Source organism: Tiliqua scincoides, chromosome 1, assembly GCF_035046505.1.
Source record: "Tiliqua scincoides isolate rTilSci1 chromosome 1, rTilSci1.hap2, whole genome shotgun sequence".
NCBI classification, from domain to species: Eukaryota; Metazoa; Chordata; class Lepidosauria; order Squamata; family Scincidae; genus Tiliqua; species Tiliqua scincoides.
In genome coordinates this window covers 194,947,975-194,970,064 of record NC_089821.1, presented here as the reverse complement: position 1 = coordinate 194,970,064, position 22,090 = coordinate 194,947,975, and the positions used below count along the sequence as shown (strand labels likewise).

The window sequence follows — 22,090 nt, the reverse complement described above, 5'->3', positions numbered from 1 at the left end:
GTAAAGACAGAATATTTCAACTTGCGATACATGTTGCAGCATGAGAAGTACACTCTGTTTAATCTGAAAGGTTAAAATGTACCCCCCTCAAAGCCTACCAAATTAAATACCATTCCAGATTACAATATTTTCTATGCCTTGAGTGAACCACTACATAAAACCCCTAATCTCCTTCATGACTTAATCTTGATTACAATTCAGTCAATCAGTTCTGTATGCAGGCATGTCTGTACAGCAGCAACACTGATGCAGACTGGGAGAAAGTGTGTTGCAAAGGGATATATGCACTGAGATGCCCCAGCCTCATACTGCATAATATTGCTTATACTGCATAATTAGGCTCCCTCTGCCTATCAGCTAACAGTAGCACCAGAAGAAGCCATTGGCTCCTCTTCCACATGGAAAAGCTTCCAAAGACTCAGCAGGTCTGCAGTCTGTTTGCGTATCTGACAGCGCTACATATATGCACTTCAGTCTGGAGCATAATTGTGTGTGTAGTATGGACTATGTTTCCATTGCTGGCCTTGTTTGGACCAGAACTATAGTTCAGCTTGGTTGAATCATGTTTTTGTTGCTCCTGTGAGGCTGGGGTTTTAGTCTTCCTGAACTACTATTCTGTTGGTTTACAATATTTGGATTGCTGCAGTGCTGATAGATTGCATTCAGTACTGGCAATTGTTCATCCCAGATAGGAGAATGTAAGCAAAATTCTGCTTAAAACTATTACTCTTCTGGCCTTTATTTTTAGAATTCAAGCCTATTTATACTCCACCCCAGCATAAACTTGGTGGTTTCTGGTTGTTGGCTATAGTTTTGTTTTTGTTTTTTAAATTAATAATCCTAGATAGCTCATAAGCTTGAGATCCTTTTGTTAAAGATGGTACAGCGCAATGTTGAAAAGCATGTGGATTCGGTTCACTCTTTGTACAAAAGACTTGTCCACTGGAGTTCTGTTGCAGTGGTGGACAACCTATAAGTTGCATGTAGTCCAGATTCCACAAAATTTAAGCTTTCAAGTGTTTCTAGCCCTTTTATAAAGTGGAGAGCAGTTTAATATTGCTACAATACAACATTGCTAGAACATGAGAAACAATATTAGTAACAAATCCCTAATCATCGTTTTGCCAATTTTCTCCATTAAGTCAGACAAGTTCTCGAGCCAATTTTTTCACAGCATGTGAAGGTAATTTTTACATAAGAAGTATGGCATATTTGGCCATCTATAATTTTGCATCTATTGTGTTGATAATATGAGAAACACATTGTGCTCCCTATTTTCAACTACATATGCAGATGAATTATATCTCCCATAATTCCAACACTGTGTGTTCACAATTCCTTGTAAGAAATTATCACTATCAGTTTAAACTGTTTTATTTCTTTAAGACAAAAAAGAAATGCCATTATTATACTGTTTGCATCCATTATGTAATGAAAGCTTCTGGGCTCTCATGCTTTTTGTACTTGTGGAATTTTGTCTTTTTAACAGAGATTGAAGAATCAGCACCAACAAAAGATGTGTCTCGGCACTTTGAGGATACTAGCTATGGCTATAAAGACTTTTCTAGGCATGGAATGCATGTGCCTACCTTCCATGTTCAGGTAGGACCTATACTGCAAGGATTTGACAAGCAGCAAGATTTGGAGAATAAACAGTATAATTGGTGTTTGATTACAGCTAGCTCATTTGGACAACTCTACTATTGCCTTAGCCTATTTGAGGGCTCGCATAGATATAAAATGGTGGGGAGGGGGAAGTTTATGGATAGAACAAATGAAGAGGTTATTTTATTGAACGATCAAAATCCATTTTTCAAGTTCAGTGTGCATTATACTAGGTAACCTTGCTATCTTCCTTGGAAGCTGGCAGTCATGTGCCCATCTTTTGTTTTTAAGGACTATTCATGGGAAGACCATGGATATTCATTGGTAAATCGTCTCTACCCAGATGTGGGGCAGCTGATAGATGAGAAGTTTCAGATTGCCTACAATCTGACTTACAACACAATGGCCATGCATAAAGATGTGGATACTTCAATGCTTAGACGGGCAATTTGGAATTATATCCACTGTATGTTTGGAATAAGGTTGGTCCTGTTGTTGTCTTTGTGTAAGGCCAGCTTTAGCCACTGTTAATTCTGGTAAATATTGCTGCCATTATGAGCCCCCCCCCCACACACACACACACACGATCCTACCATCAAAATGGACATTGTCCCAAGCAGTAGCAGATATGAATTGGAAAGAGAATGGGAAAGCTAATAGTTTTTAGGAATTCCTATCAACTGTTCTAGACAAAAATGTCTATTTGCTGCACTCTGGACAGCAAATAGCTTGGGAGTAGTGCTTTGTTGCCCCAGTAAATCCAGTATTTATTTAAAAAATGCAACTCTGGAACAATGCTCACAACTTGGAGAAGCTATGAAGATGGCTGGAATTGCTCCAGAAAGAAGTAAGCAAGTTGTAGAAAAGAAGAAATCTGCAGGGCTCCCAGGAGCAAAGTGGGCTGAGTAGACACCATGTTGCTTGGAATAGATACAATAGCCTTCTAAGGAACTATGTAAGGGCACGGTGGAAAATGAGGAAACACACTAAGGGAAGGAACTCAGTTGTATGTGAAATCAGGAGAGGAGAATATTTGGAAAGTTGTGGTCATGGACCTGTGGCTGGGATGCAGCTGGAGCTTTAGGGAAGCTGCCTCAAGTTCTATCAGAATAGCTGTTCCTGCACATTGGTATAATTTATATAATGTCTAAAAATTATTTGGGAGAAATATCAGCCATGATGATGCCAAGATGAACATGTTTTTGGCTTTGATTCCACAGATACGATGATTATGACTATGGTGAAATTAACCAGCTACTGGACCGCAGCTTTAAAGTTTACATTAAAACTGTGGTCTGTGCTCCAGAGAAGACCACACACAGAATGTATGATAGCTTCTGGAGACAATTCAAACACTCTGAGAAGGTATATTCTACATCCAATTGAGCAGTACTGCTGCTAGACAGAACTGGATATGAGCATTCCTTTTGTTTCAGTTGTGATGCCCATCCACTTTCATATCCCTTCCAAGTGAATACAGTATTCTAATTTTTCTCCAGTCAGCAATTTTTTTTAATGTTTAAATTGCTACTTGGTATGGGAGACTGAAAATTGCTATAGTTGTCCTGTCTGTCCATATAATAGTTTTAGAAGTCTAACTGAAAGCCCCTTTAAGGTGAACCAATACCTCTCATACCCCTGCAGCTCACTGTTGGAAAGGGCCATGGCAGGGAGCAGGCCTCACACAGTGCCTTTTGTTTATGCTGGGGGAGCTCTTAACCCAGAGGGGATGCATGGGTCAGTACTCTTCCTTTACCTTTTGTTTTTGCCATGTCCATTCGCCAGAGAATCCTCATGGTTTTTTCTTTGCATTCATTTTAAAAGGAAATTTACTGCTCTATCAGTAGCTAGATCCTTGTAAATATAAGTGCAAGCAATCAATACTCTTAGCTGATGAGAAACTCTCTGTATACCATATATAGATCCAGAGTAATGTCAGAGGAGTTGGTAGCCACCACAAAATTGCAGTCAGAGACTCTCAACAGATGAGGCCTTCTGTTCGCACAAATGGCAAGAGATGCACGTATAGCCCCACCCTAAAGGCAGCAGTTCATATATGTGATCTTTTCACAAGATCCTTGCCTAGTCAAGAACCCAACAAGCGACCTTGCATACTTCTGCCGGCAATCATTAATATGACTCTAACCTGTAGCTGAAACACTGCCATAAATTTTGCATACCTCAGAGCAGCTCTTAACAGGAAATACATTTCAAACTAATTCAGCTGTGTGTGTGTGTTTTTTTTAAGGTTCATGTCAATTTGCTTCTCATAGAAGCACGGATGCAGGCTGAACTGCTTTATGCTCTGAGAGCCATTACTCGCTACATGACCTGAAGTTGTGGGCTAATTTAACATTGATGAAAAGTCCAGCAGATGCTGCCTACCAGGGGATGCTGACAAACTCCAGGACTAGAGGTGGCTAAAAGCTATGAGATCTGTTGTGCCATAACTTTTAAAATTTCAGCTCCTTCCTTGATGGAGTCACTGCTGCCTGTGAGCCTGATGTGCAAAAACACTCCCTGATCACTACAGTCTGCTTCTGATTGTGCAGGAAATCATGATTTGTGGCAGCAAAGTAGTTAATTATGCAAATCTTGTATTGTGGCAAGTAGATAAAATCTGAAGCATGAGGAGAATTTAAGAGGACACCTGCTTTTGATACAAGAATGATTGATTTTTTTCCAGAAATGTCCTGATGCTGCTGTACTCGCTGGTGGAATGAAGAGAATAGTGATTCCAATTAAGCTATAAGTGAAAGCAAGCAATGCTATTGTCTGAGCCTATATTTTCTATGGTTTTAGAGAAAAGCCCTTGCTCTTAACTCGAAACTGAACTGTACTTCACACTAACCATTTTGATTGCAACAGGAACATCTTTCTGTTGCTTAGCTTTAAGAAATATGTTACTGGCCTGGACTTGTTCACAGTGCTGTGGTTAAATCAACAGAGGGAGGAGGGGTGAGAATTTTCAGAGCTGCTTAGACTGCAACTATGTGAAATGCTAAATACTTGGGAACAAGGATGAACATTGTTCTGCTTGGCCTGTTGTTCCTAGAAGCTATCCTAAGGTGTGGGAATGTAAATTCAGACTGTTACACAGTCCCTTATCACACTGCTTTACCCAGAGCTATGGTCTGTCACTTAGCATCAGCTTACATAGTCAAGCAGGAAAATAGCATAACAGCAAAAATAACTGGTAGTTTTCATATAGAGCTGATTTTGGAAAATACATGAATACTTTTGTATGAACACAAACTGCTCTAAAATCTGTCAGTATTACTGAATTGTTAAAATAAACATTTTTTTCTTGTTCTTATTTCAGGCATTTTATTCTTAAAACTAGTATTTGCCCACTGAACAGAATGAGGTGTCTAGCCCTCAACTGTTGTATATTTATGATTTGTGTTTGAGGGAAAAGAACAAAAGCTAAACTGCAACTCTTGACAGTTTAACAGGAAGCATCTGCTATTTCCTCTAGGCAAAAATACAAGGCTTATGCTGATCGAAAATTCATAGGCCAAATTTGCAGTTCTTAAGTTGATTTTGACTGAAACAACACTGCTATATGTATTTCATCTGAGTCTAGAAACAATTTCATTTTGCAGACTTTGTCCTTCTGTCAACACTAGGGCTGGTAATCTCTCCATACTAAAATATCCTCAGTTCTTCAAGGTTGTTGAAAAAAGCTTTTGCTTAGCCCTTCAAAACTGGTTTCATTACAGGATCTGGTTCTTTTTATATTGCATTTGTCAGGGGAAAGGGGTGGAGTGAGTCCTAGGAGAACGCAGGCTTACTAAGGAAAGTAGTACCTAGTGGTTAGCACACCCATGCTCTCCCCTCTCCCATTACTGGACTAGCAACTGAACAGGGGAAAAAATCTTAGTAGTTTTTCTGCTGCCACCATTCCAGGCTAAAGAGACCAGGTAGAGGAGGACTATCTGGGTGGAAAAAACATCCAAGAACAGTACTAAATTATTAAAAATCAATTAATTTTATTAACCCATTTCTGCCCAGCCCACAGGTGTAAACATTCAGTCCCTGTTGCATATATGCAAACAAGGCTTAATGTAAGATCAGGAATGGGAAAATCAAGTGGAGCTTGACTTGAGTCCTCAAGGCACCACCCTCTGCGATTCAACAGGAGGCACTTTCCAAGTCACCTTTTAGTGACTCTAAAAGATTCAAGTCGAGTCCCTGTCCCCCCAAGGGAAAAATAGGGCTGCTGCTGGGCTCTGATTTTGGGAGGGGTGAGAGGGAGAGACCTAGGACAGAAGTTGCAAGAGAGAGGAGGGTCACATGCAGCTGGGAGGATCACCAGGATGACCCAATCCTTTGCAGCCCTGCTCAGACGTAGTCCCACTTTAGCTAGTCATTCAATGAGGGTTCCTGTTTCCCACTAGCCATAGTGGAAAGCATGATCACTATGAACTGCCTTCGCTGCCTTCCTTCCCTTCCCAGCCACTTGTAACGCAAGAACACCCTTGGGTTCCTCCTCCTGTCCTCCCTCAGCCAATGAAAATATGAGAATGCCCATCCTTGGTCCAATGATCATCTATTCCTTCCTCTCAGAGATGGAAAAAGGGAGCCCAGTCCCACCTTCCTCTCCTGCTCACATTAACCCTTTCCTGCCTCCTAGTTGGAACTTTCCTGCTGCTCACCCCTCAGAGTGCTGGCCCCACAAGGTTTTTCACACAGTGAAAACAGTAAGTAAGCACCCCCAGACACAGGCAGACTTGAGCCTGCAGCTGTGGGGAGGAGTGCCAAATCGGGGGCTCTGAGCTGAGTCTTTCAGCATCTCCCATGTGTGTGACTCATGAGTCACCAAGTCACCCAAAATCGCCTATTTTTATGACTCGAATCTTGAAGTGCTTGAAAATGCAGGCATTATTTTAGAGAATACATCAGAAAAAATTGTGGTAGCTATGACAACTTACATGAGCCAGAGTTGCAACTGAAGGGGTACTCTATAGCAAGATCTGCTTTTAGAGGGAATGAAGGTCATGTCTTTTTCTAAGACCATGTCTTTAACGGTCAGTAGAGACAACAATCATTACTAATCTTCTGTGCGTGTGCTGAATTTTCTATCATGATTTAATCAACACATGCTGGAAGTTCCGAGACAGAAGAAGCAATAGTCAGGCCTTGCCCATTGTCCGATAATCACTATTCTAAAATATGCTACCATTAAATATAGATCAGCACCCAAGTGTTTCAAAAAGGCACTCAGTCCAGATGCTGTGTAACTGGTTTATTTTTACATCCCAAAATGCCACTGGAAATCTAAGAAAAGGTGTTCTACAATATAAGTACAAGCTACATACAAAAATAATCTACCAAGAGCTATTTTCCATGGAAACAGCATGTTGAAGTGCTTTGGTGGCAAACAGTTTGCATGAACAGCTGCTGAAGCATTCAACACCCACCTTAAATGAAGTAATAGTTAAGGGACCAACCAAGAGAAGTGTTTCAGTTTTGAATTCTTTGGAGAAGTTTCTGTGCGACCGGTTTAAACTCTGTTTCCCAATAAAGTTTGTGATAATCTCTTAAATCGCTGTCAAAACTGTAATCCAGTGCTAATTCTTCATCTGCAGTGAAAGAAGCAATGTGTGTATCAGACATTGTAACAGAATCATGTATTCAAACCACTTCAGGACCACATTCACATAACCACCTGCGTGCATGCTGATTGTATGCTTTGCAACCATATACAGGATCAGCTGATAGACATTTTTTTCTGCTACTTACCAAAGTGTGCTAAGGGTGCAGTCCTAATCCCTTATGTCAGTGCTTTCCAGCATTGGCATAGTGGTGCCAATGGGACATGTGCTGCATCCTGCAGTTGGGTGGCACTCACGAAGTGAGTTGGGTGGCTGGAAAGCACTGACATAAGGGGTTAGGATTGCGCCCTAAGTGTGTGAAGCATATCCATACAGCTGCTGTGTTGTCAGTGATCACGTGAACTACATAATAGCTTTAAGCTATGCATTTATAGCTCTCTGGGGAATTTAAAATCTTATGCTTCACAGTAAGATTTATGATGGTCAAACAGGTCATCAGTATATTGTCTGTATGGGGTGAAGGCATGTTCTTTGAAAGCATAGGGATCCAGGCTCAAAGCCTGACCTCTGGAGGAGAAAAATTTCTGTCTGAAACCTTGGAAAGCCACTTCTAGTCTGCTGACGATACGGATATACATGAACAAATGGTATGATTCAGTATAAGGCCGCTTCCTATGAACTATGCTATGAACTGGCCGCTTCCAGTTAGAACTATCCGTTGGAGCACAGTCCTATGCATGTTTATTCAGTTGCAGGTTCCACTATGTTCAGTGTGGCTGTGAGCCCCTATACATACATGCATATACATACATACTCATACCCTATACCTGGGGTTGGCAACCTGTGTTTTCAGAGCCACATGCGGCTCTCAGTCCTCTGATGCGGCTCCCCAGTGGGGGCTGGAAGCGGGGCACCCTTCCCCTTGGCCTCCGCCCAGCCAGCCCAGCCCCGAGGGCGCCTCACTCTGGCACGATATGCTGCGGGTGGCTGCTGGTGAGTGTGGGGCGCCGCTCCTCCCTGCAAAGCTCCAGCTCCTTCCCTGCAAAGCGCCCCCCCCACACGCGCACAGCAGCTCCTTCCTCGGCAGGCAGGCAGGGGCAGCTGCGCTCTCCTGGACCTGCTCTCCCCGCCCCAATGCGAGCAGGTGCAGGGGGGGCAGCCGGGCACCTTTTCCCTGCACTCTTCCTTCCTTCGCCCTGCAGGGGGCTGAACGGAAGAGGCGAGGCTGGTCGAAGCGCGGGAGACGCAGCGCTGCTGAGGCAATGGGCAGGAAGGAGCGAGGTGAGCTGCATGCCTGTCCACACTAACCTGGGAGGAAGTCTCGTTCACGCTACTGGGGCTGCCTTCTGAGCAGACAGGCAGAGAAGCCTATCCACACTTCCCTGGGAGGAAGCCCGTTGACTCTACTGGGACTGACTTCTGAGGAGACAGGCAGAGGATGTCCCCTGGTTCTGGTGTTATGTGAGCGTGTAAAGAGCATCTCCCTATCCACTCTGTCCATCCCCTGCATAATTTTGTATGTCTCCATCATATCCCCCCTCAGGCGCCTCTTTTTTAGGCTGAAGAGGCCCAAACGCCGTAGCCTTTCCTCATAAGGAAGGTGCCCCAGCACCTACAAGGGAGCTACAAGAAGGGGCTACATTATAAAAATGGGACCTGTAAGAGGGGAGCGCATTATAAAAGTTGCATATACAAGAGGGGAGTGCATTATAAATTGGGACATACAAGGGGGAGTAATAACTATAAATCTCTCTATTGTATTGAAAAATACTAGTCATTAGATTTTGTATTTCATTGTACCTCTTTTACATTACTGTGGAAAAGACACAAAGATGACTATTTACTGTTGGTCAGGATTTTCTGCTAGAGAGGGCACCAGCCCAAGTCTTGCCTATAGCACCAAATTGGCTAGGGCAGGCCCTGGAAAAATAAATTAGTATTTAATTTAAATGTATTTTATTTTAGCTCTTTTGTTTTTTATATGTAATTCTAAATTTAAGATTATGGTGATCTTGTAACATTAAAATATGTTACATATTGTTTTCTCTGTAGCAGTTCATTCATTTCAAAAATGCAACACACTATAGTTTTTTTATACATAGCATAAAGGTAAAAAAAAAAAACTATATATGCAGTGTTATCTTCATTTTAGATGTCAAAAGGGTTTTGTGGCTCCCGAGGTTTTCTTTTCTCCAGAAAACAGGTCCAAATGGCTCTTTGAATGTTTAAGGTTGCCGACCCCTGCCCTATACATACTCAGGAGTAAGTCCCATTATAAGTAATGGGGCTTGCACCAAGGTAAGTATGGATAGGATTGCAGCCTTATTCCCAGGTAAGATTCCAGCCTTAACGGTTTAAACAGAAAAATAATGCAAATTGCTGTGATTTTCAAATGCGTTTAGGAGGAAGTGTTGAACCTACCGCAAACTCAAATTCTGAACAGTGGGATGCAATTTTAAAAGAGAACTACAACTATGCAAGGCTAATGACTCTTCCAGTCTGCATGGACATTTGTCATCTGATACAATCACCTCCTTAGTTTGAAACCAAGTACAATAGTTCCTGGCAGAGGAGGGTGACAACGCAGTTGGTGCCATTTACATGAGAGAAAGTGTAAAGGGGTGGGAGGTGTCTATCACTGGTTTGCTACTCAAGTCACAACCAGGCCAGCTGGACATCTTTAGGAGACTTAGATGCAGGGCCCTCACCCACTGTATGCAACCCAACAATTTATTCAAAGATGCACTACCTCCAAAGAGGAAGATGCCATATTGCTAGCATAGCTGATGGCTACTGTTAGACATTTTCTCCTTGAATCTCCCTATAAACTCCTTATAAAACCATCTAAGCCTGTGGCCATTACCATTCATTTGACTGACTCTAGCATGTCTCTAGTCATATTTTCTGTAAACTAAAAAGCCCCAGATTCCCTTGCAGGGACAGTGCTTCAACTGCAGGTTCATTTTAGCTGCCCTCTTTCCTAACTCTACAGTGTTTTTGTTTTTTTAATGGGGCAAGAAGAATTATATACAGCAGTGGCTCTCAAAGTTTTACTCCCTCCTTAAGTCTTTGCAGGGGAGGGGCAAGGATTCCCAGGATCACATCGCTCAAGAGAAGAGGCAGGGAGCAACCCCCAGGATCACATTGCTCAAGGGGTCAAGGGGTGTGTGTGTGCTTGCACTTACATTTAAGTAGCTGGGGCTGCTGGAGGCCCTCCCCAAGGCTCCCAAGGCTTGGAATGTTCAAATGGAGACATCCTAAAGCACCTCTTGGAAACCGGAAGTGCTTTTTGATGTTTCCATTTGAAGACTTTAAGCTTTGTTTAAAGATTAATATACAGTGGAAGCCGGAGTTTTTCATGTTGGGTGTGATGGACAAACAACTGGAAAGAGAACATGGGGTATTATTGCTGTACATGATAACGGCAGCAAGGATACTTTATGCGCAGAAACAGAAGTGCTCCAGTATACCAACAATAGAAGATTGGCTGGCAAAGATGCTGGAGCTGGCAGAGATGGCAAAGTTGACAGTTTAATTAGAGAAAAGAAAATAGACTCATTTGTGACTGAGTGGAAGCCATTTGTAATTTTTTTGCAGAGCTCAGATTGTAATGAATTTTATACCTGTGGGTTTGGAGACTGAATAGAAGAGAGGGATATAAAAGAGATCTAATATTAAGTTTATTATTTTTATTGTATTAAATATTATAAAGAAAGACATTATGTATGTTTGTCAGCCTGTAGTAGAGAAACGTGTAAGTCTTTTAAAATTTTGTGTTAGTTCAATATTGTAACGTAAATAATAAAATTCTTCAAAGGAAAAAAAAATACTTTAAGCTTTGGGAAGCCCTGCAGAAAGCAGCCTTCAGCAGCCCTAACTACTTAAATGTAAGTGCAAGCACCCCCCTTGAGTGACACAATCTGGGGGATTCCCTGCCTCTCTTCTTCCCCTGCCCCTTTAAGTGGCATTCCTCCCTTCCTCCCTTTAGGGGCAGGGGAAGCTTTATACTAACTGGTAGGTCACGACCCACCAGTCTGAGAACCGTTGGTACAGTATTCCAAATGTGGCTGCATCAATGAATGTGTCTTATAAGAAAGAAGTGGGGGAACATTACACACAAGAAATTACCAAGATGGAGGAATCTGGAATACTGCCAAAAGCAGCTCTGAAGGCTCTCTTAAGCAGAAACAATGCTCAAAGTACCCAGAACGTCCTTATTTTATACCACTCGTGAGCGAAAGGTGATGATGTTGAATTCTGCAGCTTACTTAAATATGAAGCAAGGAGAATAAGCAGGGTGTTGCAGTCATCTTCTTCAAAGCAGGGTAAAGCATTTGGAATATTCTCACTGTAGTTCCACAAAGTTTTGCATATTAAACAAGCCAACTGCCAGTCAGTAGGTCCAAAGTCTCTTAAACAATCAATTAACCTGATGGAATGCAAAAAAAATTACATTAAAAGAAACTTTAGCTTTGTTTCTGCCCATAAAATCTGGCCAAATTCAAAAGTCTTTGAAGAATCCTGTAAAGAACAAAACATACTAGAGACACACTTTTCCCCGCTTTGTAATATACACCAGTAAATCAGATCACTTCCTTTTACCCCTCCTTAGACTCATTTTAAAAACTTACTTCTTAATTCCACCTTCTTCATTCAGGATACTGCGCCTGCTTTTATCCACTGTAAGGTTGATAAGAACTCCACAGGCCGAAAAGCAGACATCTTGATTTTTGGCATCAAGCAAAGCAATCATGAACTTGTACACTAGATTGCACAGCAAGAAATAACAGTTTCAGAAAACAAACTTGACTTTTAGTAGTGTGGCACACATAGCTTTACCTGGCTTCCCTTTATACTCATTAGCTGAGGGTCTTTGAACTTCCCCCAGATTCTTGCAATCTCTGCCTCTTGATGTCATCTGCTCTCATTTCCTAGCAGTTCCAGTGATGTTGCTTTCTCATGGCCACCCTGGTGACAATTTGCTTACCTACTTTAATGTCCTAGAGAAGCTTAGCAGGCATAGTCTGGAGCAAAGGGAGGTGAGGAAAACCTACCAACTCAAATGCCAAGATCTAGGAGTCACTGAGCCTTCTATGAGAGTAGTTCATAAGCTTTCAAATGACATTTTGCTATGCAGATTACAGGTATAACCTAATTAACCATGGATTTTTCACCGTTTTATCTGGTTTTATCTCAACATAAGAGCCTTTTAAATGAAAGGAAAAAGGTGGTTAACAATAACCTCAATACAAGGGGGCAGCTGGCTGACCACCAATCCAACCACTCTCCACTACCAACCATTCTCTCTTCAGCTTCACTCCAAGACAAATGATTCCTCCCTTCCCCGAGCATGTGAAAACATGCTCAATGGCAGTGATTATCAACTCTTCCATTCTCCCCCCAACCCATGCACTGCAACTCCTGGCAAAGGGAGGGATTGCTGACTCGGAATGAAATCTTTCTAAGTGCCTGGAAGATTGTCTGCTTGATGCATTACAAAGGTCAGCAAGGCTGTTTTTAAAATCACTGAGCACATTGTTTTTTAAATGATTTGCTTTTTTAAATGATTTGTGATTTTTGCCATCCACGTGAATTCTGGGAACCCTCCTGAATAACGAAACTCAACCTGTACTTCAGTAGTCTTTAAGTCATTCAATGAAGAAAAATGGGCAATTTTTTTTTACTCCTTACGGGACTAATACTTGGATATAAAACTTGGTCACTCCTTAACAGATAGGAACTCACCCTTTCTCTGTATTATGAAGTCACAGATTTCATGGTACTGGGAAAGATTACCAAAGACTCTCGTTGCCTCCAAAATTCCATCCATATTGCTGCTCATTAGCAGCTTTAAGAGCACTGTGGTTAGCAGAGAAGTGGAGAAAATAATTCAGTCATATAGCACAGTTCAAACATTCAAGAAATTAAGTACCTTTCTGTTGAAGTTAAGTGACCAAAGCAAATACAAGCAACACCATGACCCCTTTCAAAGCATGTACAAGACAAGAGCAAACACCTCACTTGAAGAAGATAGTCACTGGAGTAAAAGAGAAGTTACATTAGGGAAGCACTTAGCCCTACATCAACCAAAAGTAGTTCAATCTGATCATGTATTGCATGCAGTTACTAGGAAATTCTGAAAAGTGAATACAAGTGAAATGATGGAGTTAGGGCTGCAACAGAGAGATTCCCTTTGTGCCCTGTTGGCTATAAGCTGGCAGCAAGGAAGCAGAGGAGAAGCTGACAGCAGCATGGTTGTAGAATCCAAGGTAGGAGTCTCTGGATCACAGGGTGTTAGGAAAAACAGACAGATTTTCTACAGGGGAGTGGAGGAAAGAACAATGCTCCAGGAGAGTGTTGGATCCAAAAGCACCTATGGCTTGCAGTCCTATGATAATATTGATGCATGGCTGCTAAACTGTAATTTGGCCGTGCTTGGCATGGCAGTCGCAGCAACTGGAGAATCAGTTGGGAGGGTGCAGTCTGTTCTGTAGGAGTGACGCTTTGGGCTTGAAAAGTGTTCTGGCATTTTCAAGGTCCTCCTTCCCACATTACATTTAATGACACAAATACTGTGCTGAGAGTGTGGGAAGCAGCCATCTGGATGTGCTTTGAAACAAATTATTAGATGGATTTGTGAGCAAGGAGGATCCCTTTTGCTCCTCTGACATGCTATTTGCCAAGAGATTTTTAAGTCCAAAGTTCAGGCCTTGTGTTGTGGTGCAACATATGACAGGCTCTAGTGATAATAGCTGCCTTCAAAGGAAGCCCATTGAAACCACACTCTCCCACATCTCTCTGATCTTCCTTGCTAAGTACAAAGCCAGGATGATCATAAGACATACATTTCGTGCGTGGGTTACAGTTCTCTCCTGTGAATCCTTCCCAATGTGAAATGGATTTACCGTCAGTGGCTTTCAAACCACATGCCAGAGAAACGTGGAAGCTCATCAAGAATTCCACAATGAGGAGAGCTATCATGACAGCCAAGCTCTTATGAAAGACAACTTACCTACAAGTACCGATTTGCTCCTCAGCAGCAGAGGTTTGGAATTTTTAGGGTGCATTCTGATTGCAAGTGGGATGATAGGGAGGTCTAACCTTCCTGGCTCATGCCCTGTGAAGTGGATGAGCATGCCAGAATGCTCCACAGACTTCTCTGCGATGTGCAGATCCCTTCAGCAGAAGCAGAAAACTCTCCCTGGAGTCTGAATATGTGAAAACTGCTGCCCAATGTGTGTGGGAAATCCTATGTCCCCATGAACCTTTTAGTACTCCTGGGCCAAAAGTAGGGCCTTCAAAGGTAATAGCCAACATTTTGAAATGGGTTCAAGAGCTCACAAGCTCACAGTCATGCCCAGCTACTGCTAGAAGCCATTCTTAACCAACTGAAGCTTCCAAAATTTCCTCTAAGATAACTTTATTGCACACTGCATGAATCCGCTCCACAGATCCGCTCCACCAGAATGTCTTATTTATTTTGTATATATATTTGTAAATACATTTGTATTTATTTGCAATGACTACATTAGGAAATGACAGTGGTTCATTAGCTTGATCAACAATAATGTTTAATTGAGTAAACCTGACTCAAGTACTAAAAAATACCACATGTGATAAATAATAAATTCAAGAAATGAAATATGTGAAGTCTGTTAATGGCTCCTCATCTAAACTTCTGAACACAAGACTTCTGCTTTCTGAGTGACATCACACTTGTTCCATCGACAAATGTTTTATAACAATATACATCATTTTAATTCTCAGGTGTACCTTAACAGGTCTATGTCTGGTGAAAGGACATTCACACACTACATTTTTAGTGGATAAATATGACAGTCCTGGGGGATATATCTGCAAAAGTTTGAAATGGTTGAAGTGGATAAAGTGATTATTTCACCACATACTCACTGCAATATTGTTACACCTCCTCATAATGTGTTCACTGTGCTGAAATATTTCTGTTTCTGATCCTAATTTTACAATTTTAGCAAGTACATTTGTGTCAAATCAGTTTTTACAAGCCCCAAGAACATCCTGAATGTGGTCAAGGTAGTGTACTCTATGTTCTCCATAAGACTTTTCAACTGTCTGTTATGGTTTCTATAGGTCTTCCATTGTTTATTGGGTTTTTAACCCAAATTGGGTTTTTAGTTTTTTGTTTATTGTTATTATACTTTTAGATTATTGTAAGCTTCTTGAGTGCCCATACTGGGTGAATTGTAGCATATAAATCCATTAAATAAATAGTTGATAAATGGCAGCCACCATAAATTTGTCAAAAGTATCTCCTTCAATAACCACTACAAAATGATTCAAAAAGGTGTCTCCCTTTTTGTCAATATCCGTGCAATTTCTCACTCATTTGTTTAACATTCATAGGAAACACCAACCTCCATTTTCCATTACAGAATAATTCAATTAGAGAATATAAAAATAGCTTACAAAATAGCGTTTTGTAATAGCTTAAAAAAATAAATAAAAAAAAGCTGTAAAAATAGCTTAAAAATAGCGTTTGATTAGGTCAAAGGCCAATTTTGCCCAGCTTCTGGTATAGTACAGTGGTCCACTAGATGCCTCAAAGAGCATACAAGACAACAAGATATCCGGCTTGTACCTGGCACACAAGGCAACAAGATACACAGGCTTGTAACCTGTGATGGTTTCTACCTTCATAAATCTGTCCAATTTTCTTTTAAAGAAAGAAAAGTATCAGGTATCATCACCAGGCCAGGTATCATCACCACATCCTGTGGCAAGGAGTTCCACAGATTAATTACAAACTGGGTAAAGAAATATTTTCCTTTGCTCTGACTCTCCCAACAGTCAATTTTAGTGGATGCGCCCAGGTTCTGGTGTTGTATGAGAGGGAAAAGAGCATTCCTCTATCCAATCCCTGCATAATTTTATACATCTCAATCATGCCCTCCCTCAGCTGGGAATTTTTTTCCAGAATGAAGAATCTAAAACACTGCAGCCTTTCCCCAGCCCACTAAGCATTTTGGTCGCTCTCTTCTGCACTGTTTCCAGTTTCACTATATCCTTTTTTAGATGTGGTGAGCAGAATTATATGTAATACTTCAGATGTGGTTTTACCATTGATTTGTACATGGCCTAATAATATTGGCAGTAATTGGGAATAAATCATTTAAACAAATTCTTACACTCTGCAATGTACAATTTCTTCTCCTGGATCACAGAATTCTTCACTTGGTAGTAGGATAAATTGTTGATTGTTGCTGTAGTATTAATAACCAGCTCCTCACAGTCATCAACTGATTTGTATTCTGGTGATTTAGAAGAGAAGATGTAGCAGCCTTTTGTCAAAACATTGATAATTTGATTGTGAAGTTCATCACAACTCCAGTGACTTTAACACAAAGACAATGAGATGAATGAGTTCCTTTCTTTGTTCCCATCAGTTGAACCCAAGGCATGCCTCAGCATAAGGTTCCCTAGGAAACAGATTTCCTTGAGACATTCTGAAATCAAAGGCACTGCAGAAAGACTGCAGGACCAAACAGATATACCATTTTGTAGTATTCCTTGTTTTCTTCTCCTGGATCCATGAAGAACAATAGCTCTTAGCCATCCTATCTCAATTGAATTAGCATCTGAACCCACCTGAACCTATCAGAGGGTAGTAGGGATACCCAGGGTGGCAATAAATAAACCAGTATATACCAGGGTGGCAATAAATAAACCAGTATATCAATCCTATATTTCTTAAAGTCAAATTCAAGGATACGAAGGTGTGTTTGGCTTGATCCCTCAAAAACCTCATCTGTGTGTGGCCAAAGTCTCACCCAATTCCTGGGGATAAGGGACGTGTACAGCGGGCCTTCCTTGTCCATGGATCTGAATATCCATGGATGCTAAGCTTGTGACAGGGGGGCATCAAAAGGCTGCCTGGACCCGACCAGAAGCCACTTCAGGTTTTTCTGCAAACTAGAAGTGCCATCCATACATGTCCAAGAGGCCTTCTGAGGTCCCCTATGCTTCAGAAGGTCTCCCGGACACGACTGGAAGGCACTTTTGGCTTGCTGGACCAGCTCCCCCTGTTGATTTTTCCATGAAATTTGGTCTCCACACAGGGTCCTGGAATGGATCCCTTGTGGATACAACCAAAGGCCCATTGTAGTGCAATTTTCAAGCAACCTTAGAATAAATACTGGAACAGCAAGTTTTAGATGTGTGCTTTTTAGCCATTCTGCCCAACGTTGCATATATGCAACATGGACCAAATGTGTACACCTGAGGGCCAGGTTAAATTGAGTTAAGTTTGCATGTAATTGCCTACTTGTATTTCACTATAATCAGTAACCTGGGCATGCCAATGCCCAAGCCAGCTTGCTTTACTCTGTGCTCCTTATATTTTAATATATTCGTGTGATATTTCATTTGTCCATCTGCTTCCAATTGGTTGAATTCAACAATTCTAATTCATATAGATGCCTTTATGATTTATGCCTCTTTCTATTCCCAACACTTTACTACAGACCAGTGGTTCTCAAACTTTTTAGCACTGAGACCCACTTTTAGAACAATAATCTGTCTGAGACCCACCAGAAGTGATGTCATGGCCAGAAGTGACATCATCAAGCAAATTAAAATAAAAAATAAATACAAATAAAGTAAAACAAATAAATAAGGGAAGATGAGATGGAGAAGCCAGCCCTGTTCCACCAAGTGAATTCTCTCTTTAACTTGCCAGCAAGAACTTCAACCCATCCCCACCCCCCCAAAAAAAAATAATCAGTAAGATTTTCAGCCCTACCCAGTGTTCAGTTAAATTTAAGTTCTTATATTTAAACCAGTTCAGTATGATGGGATGAAATTCAACTTTTTTTGTTTGGGCTAGATTAAGATTCAAAGCTTTCCTCTAAACAGCATTAAAACCCCAGAGAGAATATGAGGGACTTCCTTCTCAAGCATTTTTGGGGGGCTGCATCCATCGGATTGGGACCAGTCTGGTGGCACTGGATTCCTCTTGGCCTACCTTTTGCAATGGACCAAGGCACAGTAACCTACTCATAAGTAAATGCACAATGTGGTTCAGTTTCACTTCCTATAGGGCTCCATGCATTTTCCTTCTCAGTTTGCACTGAGCTTTGTGGCCTCACCAACAATGAGGTCACGACCCACCAAATGGGTCGCAACCCACAGTTTGAAAAACCCTGCTGTAAACAAACGTACTGCAACCCTAAACAGAGTGTTCTCCAAGTCACTGGCAAACGGGGAGGGGAAAGGTTGCAAATGCCCCAGGCAGCACAGGGGAAGGGGCAGCACTGCACTACCATCCACTCCCCTGTGTTACCCACCTTGTGAGGCCCTGTATTAAGGCCCTGCACTGAGGCCTCTGGAGGGTTTTTTTGGGCAAAAACCAGAAGGGATGTTTTAGGCCCTTAGAAGGCCTTTCGAGAACTGGGAAGACCTTCCCTGGACCTCCACAGGTCTAAAATAAAATGTCACTTCCAGTTTTCAGCCGAAAACTGGAAGTTTTATTATTATTAATTATTAACAGTACTTATATACTGCTTTTCAACAGAAAGTTCACAAAGCAGTTTACAGAGAAAATTAAACAAATGGCTCCCTGTCCCAAAAGGGCTCACAATCTAAAAAGATGCAAAAGAACACCAGCAAACAGCCACTAGAAAAGACAGTACTGGAGTGAGGAGGGCCAGTTACTCTCCCCCCATTCAATAAAAGAAGAGCACCCACTTAAAAAGTGCCTCTTATCCAGTTAGAGGGGTTTTAGGCCCTCTGAAGACCACCCAGACATGACAGTGGGGTGGCAGCAACATTCTTGGGGGGTGCAGCATTCTACAAATTCAGCCCTGGTGGCAAAGGGGCCAGGTTCGCAAGTGCTCCAAGTAATCTCCATTTTAATTAGTAGGATTTGAATATGGAGTTATGAGTAGAGAATCAAGTTGCCAATGACTTAGATTTTATCATCCTGCTACTGGAAATATCATTTTCTCCTCACTGGTTTCAGGTTTTTCCCTCTACAGGAAGAAAAAGGAGGCTATATAGGAGGGAATGATAGGGTTTCTTGATGACTACCAGCAAAGATGCCTGGGCTCCTGATGATCCAATCTTATAAAACTTTCCAGCACTGATGCAGCCACAATGAAGGCTCAAAATAAGAGAAACATTCCCTTGCCTTGAGGGGGCCTCCCACTGCAGGATGCAATGCACGCCCTGTAGCATCAGTGCTGGAAAGTAGGATAGGACCTTGAGTGTATGAACTGGGATTGGCAAGGGGGTGTGGGTTATAGGGTTTTAGACAAGAATCAGGAACAGACCAATGCCAAATGCTTGGGTTAACAAAAGGGGGGAAGGGTGGGCTTACTGGCACTTAGGAAATGGGGTAGCAGAGGAGAGTGTAGATGGAGCTCATGATGTATGATGGTGAATGGGTTTTTTTTGGCAGAGGGAGACTACTAGGGAAACCTTGGAGATGCTGTTTCCTAATGTGCCTTGTTCTATACTATTAACATACATCAATATCAGCAAACTGATGTCAGAACTTTAGCCAGATGTTCTTCATAGGAAACGGAAGTAACATGCTTCCTCCCTGATGGACAATACGTAAAAAAGTCAGCTCTTACCTAGGACTGTAATAAGTAATGCCACAATGCGATGGTTAGTTGCTAAACTTGTGCCAACACTAGGATGAATGGATAAATTGGCAATCACTCGTATAAGTTTGATGAGGACATCTTTTGCTTCAGAGAGACGCCTGAAGTTTTTCAGTTCGCCGTCATCCTTCCACAATTTACCATTACAGTCAGCTTCACAATGACTTTGGAATAGCATTACCAGGGTATCAATACTTCCTTGTGCCTCAAAAAATTGTTCCCGGGCCTGATTGTTCTTTGCTGTTAAATTGCCAAGGATGAAAATGATACGGACAACTAAATCCTGGAATTAAAAAAAGCCAACAACCTTGCTGCAAGTTAATGTAGATAACATTTTATGAGACTTCAATATCTTGCTTATTTTCAGTTGAAATCTAGTGCAGTTCAAGCTTAAGAAATATTTGGCCAAACTTTGTCTCATCTAAGGCTGCAATTCCATGCATATCTATCTGGGAGTAAGCCTGAACTGAACACAGAAGAATTTAGTTCTAAACAAGCATGCAAGGGACTGTACTGCATGAGAAGGACAGAGCGGCTAGCAGTTATGGAAGCAAATATTTTCAAAGTGTGACGAAGGGCCCAATCCCATCCAACTTTCAGCACCAATGCAGCCATGGCAATGGGGCAGGCATGGCATCCATGGGGGAGGGGTAGTCATAGAGGCCTCCTTAAGGTAAGGGATTGTTTGTTCCCTTATCTTGGGACTGCATCGGCACTGGAAAGTTGGATAGGATTGGGCCTTTGGGCTACAATCCTCAACGCACATATTTGTAAGGGTTGCAAGTACTCTAAATAAATGTCTTTTGCACCACAACTTAATAGCACTAGTTACATTATCAAGGCAAAAGGTGATAACTATTAAGTGCCTTCCTTGAACATGTTATGTACATGAACTAATCTGGAAATTCCAACTTCCAAAGTGTGAGCAACATTGCTCAGCAGGAGAGGATAGTTATTTTTTTTTTTTTTTGCTCCTGTTTTCTATGTTTCAAAAATTCAATAAAACAGAAAATTCAAATCAAGGCAAATTGTCACAAGGAGACATTTATGGTATATTCACAACCCAAACTAAGGGCTACTACTGTATTTATATTGCTTATTATTTTATTATTATTATTATTAACAGTATTTATATACCATTTTTCAACTAAAAGTTCACAAAGTGGTTTACAGAGAAAAATCAAATAACTAAATGGCTCCCTGTCCCAAAAGGGCTCACAATCTAAAAAGATGCAAATGAATACCAGCAGACAGCCACTAGAACAGACAGTGCTGGGGTGAGGTGGGCCAATTACTCTCCCCCTGCTAAAAAAGGAGCACCCACATGAAAAAGTGCCTCTTACCCAATTAGCAGGGGTTACCCAATTAGCAGGGCTTCATTTACACAGGCAAAATGAATTATAGCAAAAAAGTAATCTGCTGAATGTACAGGCATGTCCCTGTATTTGAGGGGTTCCATTCTGGAACCCACCACAGTTAAGTGAAACCGTGGATATGGGCAAACACCCCCATCCTCCAGAGGTGAAAGGAGCAGAGCTCCCTTTTAATGCCTTATAAGGTATTAAAAAGTCACTTCCAGTTTTTTGAAAAACCGGAAGTCATGCGTTTTTGACTCTAAGATTCAGTCTAAGCCTAGCAGAAGCCACAGGTGGAGATGTGCAGCATCTGCTGGCTCAGAAGACCCTCTGGAAGCAAAGGGAGCTCTCCTCACCTCTGGAGGGGGTGTGCGCAGGGGCCATGGAATCGATCCATAGATAAGTGGATCCATGGATACAGGGGCCCCCTGTACTTGGATATCAACTATGAATAATTTTCTACACCAAATTATCTTCTATACTAATTTTCTACACAAAAACAGAATTTTTTTGTTTTCTGATAGGAAGCAAAAGGACCACGGGCTCATTTCAAGCGTGAACCAAGTCCAAGAGCCAAACTAGGAATTACATTAGACATTACATTAGCTCCAGCATGCTTGTCTTTTCTTGTGTAGATAGTGTGTGTAGGGAGGGAGCCAAATCCAGACTGGGACTGCAGCAGGAGATAGTGTTAAAGATCCTCTACTGCTGCTATGGAGCTAATCCAGATACCTCCTGACATGGTTGCTGTCACCCAAGAAAAAGTTACAAAGCCAAGCTGCCTATAATTTAAAAGGGCTAAGCAACATTAGGCTTGCGCGTTGTTTCTAGGCCATCAAGGCTTTGTGCTGCTCATCACTGTCTCCCCAGCCCACACAGCTCTATGCTACTGCTATATGGCAACTTACCTGCAGGCCCAGCATTTTACAAT

General features: G+C 41.6%; 2 protein-coding genes across 5 annotated transcripts in view; one reads left to right on the top strand and one right to left on the bottom strand.

The window, feature by feature from the left end:
• SESN1 (sestrin 1) overlaps nt 1–4,921 on the top strand; it is a 72,877-nt gene extending 67,956 nt beyond the window's left edge. For all 4 annotated transcript variants that reach the window (XM_066613221.1, XM_066613229.1, XM_066613247.1 and 1 more), the window contains exons 7-10: nt 1,490–1,602; nt 1,897–2,087; nt 2,826–2,970; nt 3,854–4,921. In XM_066613221.1, coding sequence (XP_066469318.1) covers nt 1,490–1,602; nt 1,897–2,087; nt 2,826–2,970; nt 3,854–3,940 — 536 coding nt within the window. In that variant the 3' untranslated portion in view covers nt 3,941–4,921. The remainder of the gene's footprint in view (nt 1–1,489; nt 1,603–1,896; nt 2,088–2,825; nt 2,971–3,853) is intronic.
• Nucleotides 4,922–6,848: 1,927 nt separating this feature from the next.
• ARMC2 (armadillo repeat containing 2) overlaps nt 6,849–22,090 on the bottom strand; it is a 52,039-nt gene continuing 36,797 nt past the window's right edge. The window contains exons 14-19 of the mRNA XM_066613259.1: nt 19,775–20,087; nt 16,328–16,450; nt 12,909–13,022; nt 11,795–11,927; nt 11,432–11,592; nt 6,849–7,190 (exon numbers count right to left, since the gene is read on the bottom strand). Coding sequence (XP_066469356.1) covers nt 7,072–7,190; nt 11,432–11,592; nt 11,795–11,927; nt 12,909–13,022; nt 16,328–16,450; nt 19,775–20,087 — 963 coding nt within the window. The 3' untranslated portion in view covers nt 6,849–7,071. The remainder of the gene's footprint in view (nt 7,191–11,431; nt 11,593–11,794; nt 11,928–12,908; nt 13,023–16,327; nt 16,451–19,774; nt 20,088–22,090) is intronic.